The sequence below is a fragment of the Uranotaenia lowii genome, chromosome 1, assembly GCF_029784155.1.
Source record: "Uranotaenia lowii strain MFRU-FL chromosome 1, ASM2978415v1, whole genome shotgun sequence".
Lineage (NCBI taxonomy): Eukaryota > Metazoa > Arthropoda > Insecta > Diptera > Culicidae > Uranotaenia > Uranotaenia lowii.
In genome coordinates this window covers 138,060,546-138,073,432 of record NC_073691.1, presented here as the reverse complement: position 1 = coordinate 138,073,432, position 12,887 = coordinate 138,060,546, and the positions used below count along the sequence as shown (strand labels likewise).

The following is a 12,887-nucleotide window of genomic DNA, read 5'->3' as shown; positions in this document are numbered from 1 at the left end:
GAACCCTGCTAATCTGAGCTCCGTTTATGCGAGCTCCGGCTTCATCCGAGCCACTATTTCCATACAAAATCAATGTTAAGTTATATCTTAACTAGGGATTCCATACGTACTCTTTTAAGAGTACATGTACTCTTTTACGATCGAAAAATATGAGCGTGCTCTCCTTTTTGTGAAATTTTACCAAATGTACTCGTTTTTTAAGACATTTGATCAGAAAAAAAAACAAAGTTTTTCTTCCATTTTATGAAGTTGTCTCACATCTTACAGAAAATCTACAAAAGGAATACAGCTTTCAACAAATAACTTGAACATCTTTTTTCATAAACATGCATATTTGGTTTCTATAAAGTGAGCGCGATAAGCGCCTTTGAGTATGCAATCAGTAATCAACATGCAGAAAATATAGGTAATTTAGGCAGAAAATTTTGGTAGGGTTTGAATGCCTCGTACACAAATAAAATGAGCACAAATATCAAAAACTGTTTGTAAATGAGATGTATGTACGTGTCAAAAAACGCCGTTTGAAATGGATTGTTTTTTCGTGTTTTTTGTGGTTTGTGTTCTGGAAAAAAATTAGGTCCATGTAAGTACCAAGCTATGCGCATGGATGATATGCCATACCAGAGCAAAAGGATAGAGTTAGTCAAAATATTTTGTTTAATCCGAGGTTTCACTTATCAGAGGTGGCTCTTCTTCCGACTGCTTAGGAAATAAGAGGTTCTACTGTACAATTAAAAAAGTAGGGGAGAGTGGGGATACTTGATCCCTTTTTTTTATTTTCACCATATCTTTTTGGAAAAATTTAGCAACTCGCCGTCTTTGCCATTTTCTGACAGCTTGTAACTTCAAGTTTATATGCTCCAAAAATTAGAACGATACTTGAAACCGTTGATGAACAAGAAGCATTTTCGTGGGAGTAAAAAAATTGCGATTTTTCTGAAGTTAGGGGAGACTTGATCCCCTATTGAAGGAGACTTGATCTTTTATTCAGGAAGCCCTAATCCTTGTATAAAAATCAAACAAAACCCCAAGATAGAATGTTAACTGACTATTTTGGTCTTGTTTGCTCTCATTTCACAATTTATAGCAGACATAAGAAGAAAATTCTATAACTTTGTCTCAACGCTAATAACATTGCATACTTAAAGGCGCTATTTTTTATAATTAAGAGAAAATTAATTATTTTTGCTCTTTTCTTCAGACAATTGTTTGATAAATATTAGTTTTTGGATAAATATTAGTAATTTCGTAATCAGCAATCATAACGATCAATTCAGAAGAAGAATATGCCGTTTGGAAGGGGGGATCAATTGTACCCAACTCTAGGGGATCAATTGTACCCATAATCAACATTTTAGAAAACTTTTTCTGAAAAAAGTTGAGAGTTTTCCATTACTTTGAAAATATGGCATTATGAAGTTCATTTTACGCTCGAACGATTGATACATTGGAACAAATATTTTTTTCATAATTTTCCCATGTAAGGAACATTTTAAAGTGATGAAAAAAGATCTTCAAGTTACATTTTGTGAAATTTTTCAAACAAAGTGCAATTACTCAAACAATTATTTTGTTAAAAAAATTTTAACTACAAGCATTGTTATTTTGCTCATTTTGGCACATTTTTCTAGAACATTTGAACTTTGTAAAACATTCCAGTTTCGAGATATAGCTAAGGAATCAAGTATCCCCAGGGATCAAGTATCCTCATTCTCCCCTACTGAAAAATGAGTTCCTCAGCCTTGTGGTTAGGTAAAAAAAATATCTTAAATTTTTTTCTTTGAAAAAAAAGTCTTTGTTATCATAAAAATAAGCTTCTTTGAATTTTTCAGCACAAAAAAAACTTATCTTTAAAGTTTTTTGCAGAATAAAAGCTGTATGAAATAAAAAAAAAAAAAGCTTCTGTGAATTTTGCAGCGGCAAAAACGGTTTGTAGAGGGTAAAAGGAAAATTGATCCATTATTCAAGGGGCCCTAATCCTTGGCAGAAATAAAAAAAAAATCAATAGATGAAAGATCCGTTGGTTATTTTGGCTATATTTTACAAGTGAAGAATGACCAATTGTCAGAAAAAGTCATTTCTAAAAGTTTGTATATAACTATAAATTCATAGCATACTTAAAGGCGCTTTTTTCACTTTTTGGTGACGAAATCTACTTATATCTAAAAGTTATTGGTTAAATATTAGTGATAATCTCATGCTGAGAGATAATCACGATCTATTAAGAAGATAAATGTATCATTTTGTTCTTCAGGAATAAGTTGAACTCATAATGAAGATTTAGGAAAACATTACTAAAAAAAGTTTAAAATCAGGAATTTTTAAGCTTATATTATACTCTAACAACATTGGAATAATTTTTTTTCATTTGTTTATTTTGGAAACATTAGAGAAAGACGAAAAATGACCTTCATGTGACATATTGTTCATTTTTTTCTATCAAAGGTTAAAAAAAATGTTAAAATTTTATGGGTAGAATCATAGTTGATTTGCTCTATTTGGTACCTTTTTCTTGAATATTCTTTGTAAGACATTCCAGTTTTGAGAAGTAGATAGGGAAACAAGTCACCCCAGGGATCAAGTCTCCAAACTTTCTCATGTTTTTTGTTTCCATTTCTATCTGGTTGAACAATCCATTATCGGAATACTGAAATTGATACAGAATCTCCAGCTAGAATTAGAAATAAAAATTCAAATAAAATCTTTTGAATTTCCCACTGTTATTTTAGTTGTTTGTCATTCAATTTGAAATTTTCTACAAGTTTTTTTTATTTCATTTAGAAGAAATATCTAAATTTTGCCGTGCAACTAGATTGCTTTAAGAAATTCTATTACTTTTTTAACCATTTTCACATCCTCCGGAAATTTTCTGTTACTACATAATATTCTCGAAGCTCTTTTAGTTGGGCATAGTTTTGCACATCGGATAAATTTGTTAATTTCCTTATTTTGGACCTCTTATGGCATTTCAAAAAGGCATCAGTTGATTTGAATATTATATATCAGCGATGGATCCAGAAAAAAATCTCGCCTTGAGTGCTTTCATATAAATATTACTTATGGATCTTTTTTTTCCCAATATAAAATGATGCTAAAAAAAAAAGTTTTGTAACGCTTCTTAAGCCTTAGTATAACGCTGTGTAAAACCTTAGTTGGAATCCAACAGATTTATATTTTTAAAAAACAATTTTGGCTTAACTCATATCAAAAAGTTAAAAAAACAAAAATTTTTGGTCTGTAGGGTTAATAAGGATACTTGACCCCTGGGGATACTTGATACTGGATTCTCGAAACTGGAATATCTTACATAGATCAAATGATCAAATGGAAAAAATGATCTTAATCCCTCGAGACCAAAATGATATATTTCTCTTCTAAATGAATGCTGATCATTGGTAAGCACGAAATTATTAGTTTTTATTCAATGACTTATATTTATCTAAAAATTTCCTGATAAAAAAACTCAAAAAAGTGATTTTATCTGAAAATTATAAAATTGCATCGCGTATGCAATAAAAATAGGGTAGTAAAAAAACTTTCTGATTTTTTTTTGCCTGACACTTATAAACTGTGAAATGAATTCTAATATTATAGCGCCAGCACTAAATTTTACTTCGGAAGTCCGGACTTCCGATCACGAACTTACTTCCAAACTTATGACAGTTGTGTTTAAAAAAATAACAGTGTATTATATGCAACGTTGCCACACATAAATTTGTATCCACCAGAGTATCTCTAAATACATTAAGCGGGCCACAGACTACACAACATTGGTAGAAATGCGATGAAATTCGATGAAATTTTGTCGCTGTGAACACGATTTGCATCGTGTATGGCACTGCTTGTATGAGCGCCCAAACGGTTTGAGTAAAATCGATCGGGATCGAAATATGTTGTACAACCCACCACCCTCTGCCGGGGTGGAAATGCTTTTTTTTGTTGCTGTTGCCACCAGCAATCGTTTGTGTTCGCGTGAAATATACTCTTACGGGCAAGAATGAGATACACAAACGATTCAAATGAATTTGTGGCAACGTTGATTTTCTGTAAATTTGAAAACAGAAAATTTCTTGGCGCACGCTTAAATAAAACGACTCAATATGTTTTGGTCGGAAGTCAGCCATGATGCCAGTTCACCAACGACGTTTATAAAAATTTTATCTAAACGCACAATATGGCCAAAAAAGTCGATGGAATCTATACCTTTAGATTTTGTATGATTTTTTCCAATGCTTAGGGCACCCTGATTAAAGGATCAAGTCTCCTTTTACTTTCAAAATATCACAATTTTTATAGCCCTACGAAAATGCTTTTAGTTCATCTACGGGTTTATGTATCGTTCTAACTTTTGGAGCATATAAATTTGAAATTACACATTGTAGAAAAATGCGAAAGACGGCGATCATGAAAAAAAAAATCCAAAAAGATATGATGAAAACAAGAAAAAGGAATCAAGTATCCCCATTCTCCCCTAATGAATCATACAAATAAAAATCTCCGAAAAATAGATTTATTTTATTTAACGATAAATGGAGCGTATATTCAAATTACTGATTAAACAAAAATATTAAAGGGGTTATATTTTTTTAAATCTTTAGTTTTTCAGTAATCTGGTATCAAACTTTATATAAACGTTCCATGGAATTCTTTTTAAGAAAGAAAGGACAAATGCATGCATATTATTGCATTTAGTTTAAAGTTGTCCAGAAACAGTGTCCAACTGTAGAGTAAGATGGGGTAAAATTACGAGTCGGGAAAAAGTACGTTCTGAGATTAACACAAACCGATTACAGTAAAATTCAAAACTTTGGCGTGGATTGATAATGATTTGGACTGCCTACACCCGGACATATTTTTTCGTAGAAGTAAATGATGAAACATTCAAAATAACGGCTAACATGTTTGAGCAATCGAAATTCTGGTTATCGATGAAAGTTTTCCTGCGTCTTTTCAGTTGTCTTCAACCACTATCAAATACTGAAGAAAGAATTTCATTGATATGTCCCTGTTTTGCACAATAAACTGTAAATCACTAGAAACCATGAAGGGGCAAAAGAGCGAACTGCAAATGGGGCAAAAGTACAAATGATATACAGGGTCCACTGGAGTCAATCTAAACGGAAATTTTAAACTTTTCTCTCAAATGCATTAGAAACATCAGCGCATATTTTTGATTCTACAAAGACTTGCTCGCTCGAAAAATATTTCTTACACGATTAGAACTGGACTTCGTAAACCTGTTGAATAAGGACACGGTTAACTAGATACTTTTTAGAAGAGAGATAAAAGTCTTTAAATTTAATGCTGTTCTTGGTTTTTTTGGAAAAACTACCGCAAAATTTTCTAAAAATAAGATAGCATAAGGTTTTTTTTAAACGAGCACAAACACATACATGATTTCAATGAAACTTTGTTTCCTCGAAGAGAATCCTTTTTTTCCTTAACTTTAAGCGCACACCTTTCGATGGCTTATGATGGCTAGCATCTTACAAATGCTAAAACCACCAACCCACAGAAAGTGTACTATGTATGCTGTGACCGGGATTCGTTCTCATACCCGTTGGCTTAGAAGATTTGAAGGCTATCCTTTACGCCACGGGCTGCGGCTAAGGTTGTGGAGCACGCAAATTCCGGCAATTTTATAGAAAAACAATGGCAAAATCCGGGCATTTGTTTTCTAAATTGACGACCAAAAATCCAGGCAATATCCGAGTAAATTTTGACAATACCCAAATATTATTCAACAAAAAATTAAAAAAAATTGAAAAAAAAATTTTTCATCTAAATTTATCGACAGATTAAAATCGTATGTTAGGCTTCAAAAAAACTTCTATGATTATGTTTTTAAAACACACTCAAAAAAAAAATCGTTTTGAATGCATAAAAATTCCACGAATCAATTTGTTTTTTTTTTGTTGGATTTGCCAAATAAAGTGAATAATTCCTGGCAAATCCGGGCTTTTCAATGAAATCCAGGCACCCGGGCTGGGTCGGACTGTTCCCAAATTTTGGATTAAATATCCGGGCAAACCCGGATAAAACCGGGCAATCCGGCAACCTTAGGATAACACTCAGGTCGTACTTTTACCCCACCATACTCTTTATATTAATAACCAATAAACCACTTTTCAAAGTTCAACGAATTATTCATTTCAAAATTTATTCAATTTTGCTTCGTGCTATTTTGATTTCCAATTCCATTTATACCCGATTTTGAGACCACCCGTCAAAGTATAGTTATTTAGCTCGAGTTGATGACTCTCTCGACCATCCTCAAGTAGAAAGATTACAGACCGACTAAGATTCTTCTCGCATAATTTTTAATAAAGGCTTTATACATATCAATGGAAATTGCTATCATTTGTAGATCGCCTTTGTTTATGCAATATTTCTTCAGCGCTGTACTAAAACATAAGGATGTTTGGTAACAATTTAGACGAGACCTCCTGTCATCTCTCGCTTAGATTTAGACGTGATCGTGTTCATTTCCAGCTGTCAACGTTTCATCGTTATCTTCACTTTACAATCGGAAACTGAATTTTGTTTATTTTTTCAATTGGACGAATTTTCAATGATATTCCTAGAAAATTATTTGAACTCCCTTCCCTTTGGTCAAGACTTACTTACCACACTTCGACTCATGGATACATTATTCGGACCCAATTGAAACATACATAATTCAACAATTTTAAACATATATTATTCTAACTTAAGGCTTTGTTGTGAAAATAAATCTAGAATATTGAGATCAGTCACACGCTTTATTTAATTCACTTGAGTTTTCAATCATAGACATGGAATAGTTCGGGTAATACTGTAGTTGTTCTCTTAGTACGGATTTTGACGAGGCTGCCGAGGTCCGCCGCGTTGTTTCGCCTGGAAACCTCCGCCAAAACCACCAAATCCACCCTGGCCGCCGTATCCGCCTCCAAAACCACCCCCGAATCCACCATCGAACCCACCAAAGTCCCCTCCTCCGAATCCTCCTCCCTGGTTCCAGCCTCCTTGTCCACCGAAGCCACCTCTGTTTTGTCCTCCACGGAATCCACCGCGCCCCTGACCTCCGAATCCTCCTCCGAAGCCACCGCCGAATCCAGCCCGCTGTCCATTGTCCGGTCTCGGAGTAGCTTTCTTGACATCCACTTCCGTTCCCGAGATGGTTTGCTTCGGTGTTTTCAGCAGCTCCTTGACCACCTGCTCAGATTCGTAGGTGATGAAGCAGAAGTTTTTGCGCTGGTTTTTCATCTTGTCGAATGGGAGTTCCACGTTCGCGATCGCACCGAATTGTCCGAAGAAGGTTTTGATTTCCTCATCGCTGATCGACGAAGTCAGACCACCGACGAAGATCTTACCCTGCCGGGCTTTGGCCTTCTTGGCGTCGACCTTCTTGCCTTTGATGTTGTGCTCACTCTCGTTCGTCGCCTGGTTCAATGAGTCCGCACTCTTGTACACGATGAAGGCGAAACCACGAGATCGTCCGGTGTTCGAGTCCGTCTTAACCTGTACGCTCTCGATCTCGCCGAACGTTCCGAAATGATCTCTCAGGTCCTGTTCCGTGGCATCCGAACCGAGACCACCGACGAACAGCTTCCGATCGTCATCACGTCCAGCTTCCTGACCGTTTCCGTGTCCATTTTCGTAATCGGCCATCCTATCGTTTCGATTTTCCGTCTGTGTAGAACCAAGCTCGAGCAGAAACTTACTAACTCAAGTACGCGCTTTGTAGGACAACGAGTGCAAACTGAATATCCGAAGCTCCCGGTTCGGCTTTTAACCGATAGCTTAATGTGTACCTCCACCGACCACCAGATAAAAGTGAAGAATCCGACGTATGTAGGTAGTTGTTAGGATACAGGTACAGTTATTTGACATTGGTTATCATCATTCTATCAACTTTTCGTGAGTATTGTTCGATGAGAAAAGAGAGGCGGGAGTCGTCTGGCCCTCTAAAACGCAAAAAACAGTATTGCTCAAGAATCATAACAAAAGTTTCCGAATGAGTTTGATTCAGGAACAAAAGGGTAGAAAATTTACAACCTTTGAATTCTAAAAATTTTACCTCGTTGATTTCACTTGAGCATGCCCTTGAAAAATTCGTTAACGTTTCATATTTGGGAACATGAATTCTTCGGCTGCCTGTTGCAAAGTTAATGGTTCCAATGGTTTTTAAAAGAAGTATCCTGATTTATTTTTTATTAATTTGTGAAACAACCTTTCAAGTAAAGAACCATATTTCAAATTTTAAATTTAAATTTTGAATTCATGATGAGAAATCAGGATTCAAATTATTTTGTTCTAAATATGCATTTAGAAATTTTAAACAATAATCAGGATACCAAACATGGGTTCGAATACTGAACAAGAGTTCTAATTTTTCAAATTTTAATATGCTGTTTTAATCGCGAATCTGAATTTTCAATTATGGAAGTATGATATGGATCCTGATTTCAGGATCAGGTATTTTCCTTTTTGAATTTTGAAATTTTAATTTCCGGAGTCTATTAAGAATTCAGATTCGAAATTCCGAATTCAGATTCAGAATTCAGATTCAGAATTCAGATTCAGAATTCAGAATTCAGATTCAGAATTCAGATTCAGAATTCAGATTAAGAATTCAGATTCAGAATTCAGATTCAGAATTCAGATTCAGAATTCAGAATTCAGATTCAGATTTCAGATTCAGATTTCAGATTCAGATTTCAGATTCAGAATTCAGATTCAGAATTCAGATTCAGAATTCAGATTCAGAATTCAGATTCAGAATTCAGATTCAGAATTCAGATTCAGAATTCAGATTCAGAATTCAGATTCAGAATTCAGATTCAGAATTCAGATTCAGAATTCAGATTCAGAATTCAGATTCAGAATTCAGATTCAGAATTCAGATTCAGAATTCAGATTCAGAATTCAGATTCAGAATTCAGATTCAGAATTCAGATTCAGAATTCAGATTCAGAATTCAGATTCAGAATTCAGATTCAGAATTCAGATTCAGAATTCAGAATTCAGATTCAGAATTCAGATTCAGAATTCAGATTCAGAATTCAGAATTCAGATTCAGAATTCAGATTCAGAATTCAGATTCAGAATTCAGATTCAGAATTCAGATTCAGAATTCAGATTCAGAATTCAGATTCAGAATTCAGATTCAGAATTCAGATTCAGAATTCAGATTCAGAATTCAGATTCAGAATTCAGATTCAGAATTCAGATTCAGAATTCAGATTCAGAATTCAGATTCAGAATTCAGATTCAGAATTCAGATTCAGAATTCAGATTCAGAATTCAGATTCAGAATTCAGATTCAGAATTCAGATTCAGAATTCAGATTCAGAATTCAGATTCAGAATTCAGATTCAGAATTCAGATTCAGAATTCAGATTCAGAATTCAGATTCAGAATTCAGATTCAGAATTCAGATTCAGAATTCAGATTCAGAATTCAGATTCAGAATTCAGATTCAGAATTCAGATTCAGAATTCAGATTCAGAATTCAGATTCAGAATTCAGATTCAGAATTCAGATTCAGAATTCAGATTCAGAATTCAGATTCAGAATTCAGATTCAGAATTCAGATTCAGAATTCAGATTCAGAATTCAGATTCAGAATTCAGATTCAGAATTCAGATTAAGAATTCAGATTCAGAATTCAGATTCAGAATTCAGAATTCAGATTCAGAATTCAGATTCAGAATTCAGATTCAGAATTAAGATAGATATTTTTAAGATTGTCACCGTTTCATTGATTTTTGTAAATTTACTTTCGGCATATCGGTGAATATGTACATTTTTGGAGAAAGAATATCAGCTTTTCAGTGATTTCAGAATCGAAAATTGATAAAGATGGATAAAAAAGTTATGAAAAAAAATTTCAAAGTCTAAGAAAAAAACCGGAAAAAACATGCTTCGGAGAAAAGACTGTAGATCATCTACGGAATGTTAAAAAAAAATCACTTTGTGTCCTAGAAAGCTGAGGTAAGAAGCTATAAAATGCACATAAGGATATATTTTTTTGAAATTTTTTAAGATAATAACTACAAAAAATGTAAAAAAGTGGTGTAAAAACCGAAAAGTACGAATGAATCGTCTAAATTGTTAAGGTCACACCAGAAAAAAAATTAAAATAGGATTTAAAAAATTGACGAAGTTTGGCACATTTCTGCATTTTTAGATTTTTCAATTACGAAATACAAATTTGACGCATTTTCAAAGATAGCTGCTTATCGAACCTTTTTTCAATTTGCATTTTCTCAGATTTTCTTGCAATCAAATTCAACTTTGCACTGGATTTTTAGCAATTTAACGCCAGATTTCCGTTAGAAACTTACAGTGTCCGGCACAAAAGCGCTTATACGCTATTCGCTAGTTAGTCCGCTAACTTTTTGCTAGCGGTTTAGTTTTGCCGCTAAGTTTGGATTGATTTAGCGAATTGAAAAGCTCCGCTATTTTTTGGTTCCGCTAATTGAAGATCGCTAACTCCCATATATTTGTATCAATCTCTCGAAATCTTAGTGAAAGAATAAACTTTTTTTCATTCTGATTGCTTAATTGGATACATTGGAGGAATGCGTACTAGAATTAGAGAAAATATGTGTTTAGTGTCATTTTTCTCTCTTTAAGCATTTTTTTAAGCAACTTTTACAGAAGAAGATAACAATAAAATGTGTTAAATAATTCAAAACTATTTTCAACATATCTTCGTCGGCATTTGTTTTCAAGTGGTTGAGCTATTTACTTTTTCACAATACAGTTTTTGAGAGATTTTACAGATCAGTTCATATAAAAATAAGATAAAATCACTATTGTAGCCTTCACGTTCGACAATGCTCCTGCAAATTTGAAAAAGGGGAAAACAGGTTGAAGATTTTAAATGAGGATCACGTAAAATAATGCCAAAACAAATAAAAATGAATTGCACAAAACATTATTTGCAACAAAATTGCATACTATCTACTTTGCACAAATCCGATAAATCGAGTAAATTTTTAACCAAAATTTAAATTGAAAAAAAAAGAGAGATATAGCTCCCATTTTCCACATTCTGTTCTTTTGCTCTTTCTTTAATTGTTCAACGTCTATCTTTGACAGTTTTGGTTTTTTCTCATATTATTTTATGAAAATTCGATCAATTTATCTAATTTTAAATTAAATATTTGAAACTTCATTAATTTCCCTTGGGGAGTTGGAAAAATCGAAAGGGGGAAGTGCATGACTAAAGAAAAATTTGATATTTGTTCCAGCCTTAATGTTGGTAAATTAACAGTTAGCGATTAGTGATTAGCGCTTTAAGCTTAACACGATAACTTTTTTGGCACATTTAGCGTATTTAATTAGCGATCGCTAACTTTGTATGAGTTAGCGATTTAATTAGCGGCGCTAATTTTTCAGTTAGCGATGCCGAACACTGGAAATTTATATTTATCAGAAACCGTTTCTAGTGGTTTTGTTACATTAGCACTGCGATAGTTTACAAGTACAGACCCCGTTTGATTTTTGCAACACGTCCGTACATGTTGTGTTGCCAAAATCGAATGTTGCCTAAATAGAGCGGATTTTTTTTCTCAACTTTTTTTCAGTTATTTTTACAAAATAACTATTATTATTATCAAACGCGTTATTTTTGGTCAATTTCCGACCATTTGTAGTCAATTTTAATTTTTTCCATTATGTTTTTTTATGCATTTTGCATTTTTCTTGTTTTGTTTATAATGTTTGTTTTCATTTGTCATATTTGCTGGTTTTGTCGTTCTTGATCATTTTTATTTGTTTTTTTTTGTCATTTTCAGTCTTTTGTTTGAATTTGTTTTTTATTTTTTTTTTATCATCTTTTTGTCCTTTTTGAGTACTTTGAGTAATTTAAAAAAAAACTATTGTTTTTTTTGGTTGTATTTTATCACCATTTCAGAACGTAAAACGTATTTATAGTGTTTGTCTAAATTATATTGGTCCTGTTATAGAGAAAACTAAAAGGTAATGTCAGACATGTGCCCAAATCGGATGTTGCCAAAATCGCATGTTGCCAAAATCGAATGTTGCCAAAATAGAATGTTGCCAAAAACGAACGGGGTCTGTATATGATAAATTAAAATTTGACTTACTTTCTGAAGCTAATAAAGTGTTTTTGGCTTTTTCCGTCATTTAAGTATATCAACTTTGTTGGAATAATAATTGTTGTGATTGTTCAATTTATTAAAATTTTCTTTCTATAAAAAAAATCTGGTCGAAGCCTTAAACCTTAGTTTATAATTTCATATAAAAATAGTTTTATTTTTCATGCTCCAGATTTTCCTTTCTGTACAACATCTTTTTAATATTTCTTCCTACATGCATGCTCAAACAAGAAAGTAATTAATATACACTGCCGGCCAAAAGTTTGGGATCACCCGCTAAAAAAAATGCAAATTTTGATCGTTCATATCTCAGCCGTCTTAGGACATATTGCAAATCTTCTGATCTTATTTGAAAGATAATGAGCAATAGCTATTTCGGAGGTATTTTTCCCCGAAATAATGTTTTTGTTTTGCACCTAAAACTTAACCTAAAGTTAGAACATTTTTTAAAAATCGCACTCAATATTCAAAGCCGATCATCTCGGGATAGGGTGGACCAAATTTCAAAATTTGAATTGCATTAGAATCCTTATTCTATACTTCTCAAAACACAATCAAAAATTTTTGTGCAAAAATTTAAGAATGCACTTTTAATTAATAAAATAGACACTTAAGTTATCGTCCAAAAATTTGGGATCACCCCTGGTATGGTGTATCGGCCAAAAGTTTGGGATCATTCTTTTAAAAACATGCAAATTTAACTCATTCATATCTTTCTCATCTAACATCGTATTGCAGATCTAAAGGGCGCATTTAAAAGCTTAGGAATTGTTGTTT

At 33.2% G+C, this 12,887-nt stretch overlaps 2 protein-coding genes across 4 annotated transcripts in view; both read right to left on the bottom strand.

Annotated features, from left to right (window-relative positions):
- LOC129740259 (dopamine receptor 1) overlaps positions 1-12,887 on the bottom strand; it is a 708,993-nt gene that overhangs the window by 639,325 nt on the left and 56,781 nt on the right. The window lies entirely within an intron of this gene.
- Positions 6,743-7,755, bottom strand: LOC129740260 (RNA-binding protein squid-like). The gene has a single exon (XM_055731870.1). The coding sequence runs from the start codon at positions 7,648-7,650 to the stop codon at positions 6,829-6,831; it is 822 nt and encodes a 273-aa protein (XP_055587845.1). The 5' UTR covers positions 7,651-7,755; the 3' UTR covers positions 6,743-6,828.

Bases quoted from the DNA above. Each gene is read 5' to 3' on its own strand.
- LOC129740260 (XM_055731870.1), bottom strand. From the start codon at position 7,650: ATGGCCGATTACGAAAATGGACACGGAAACGGTCAGGAAGCTGGACGT.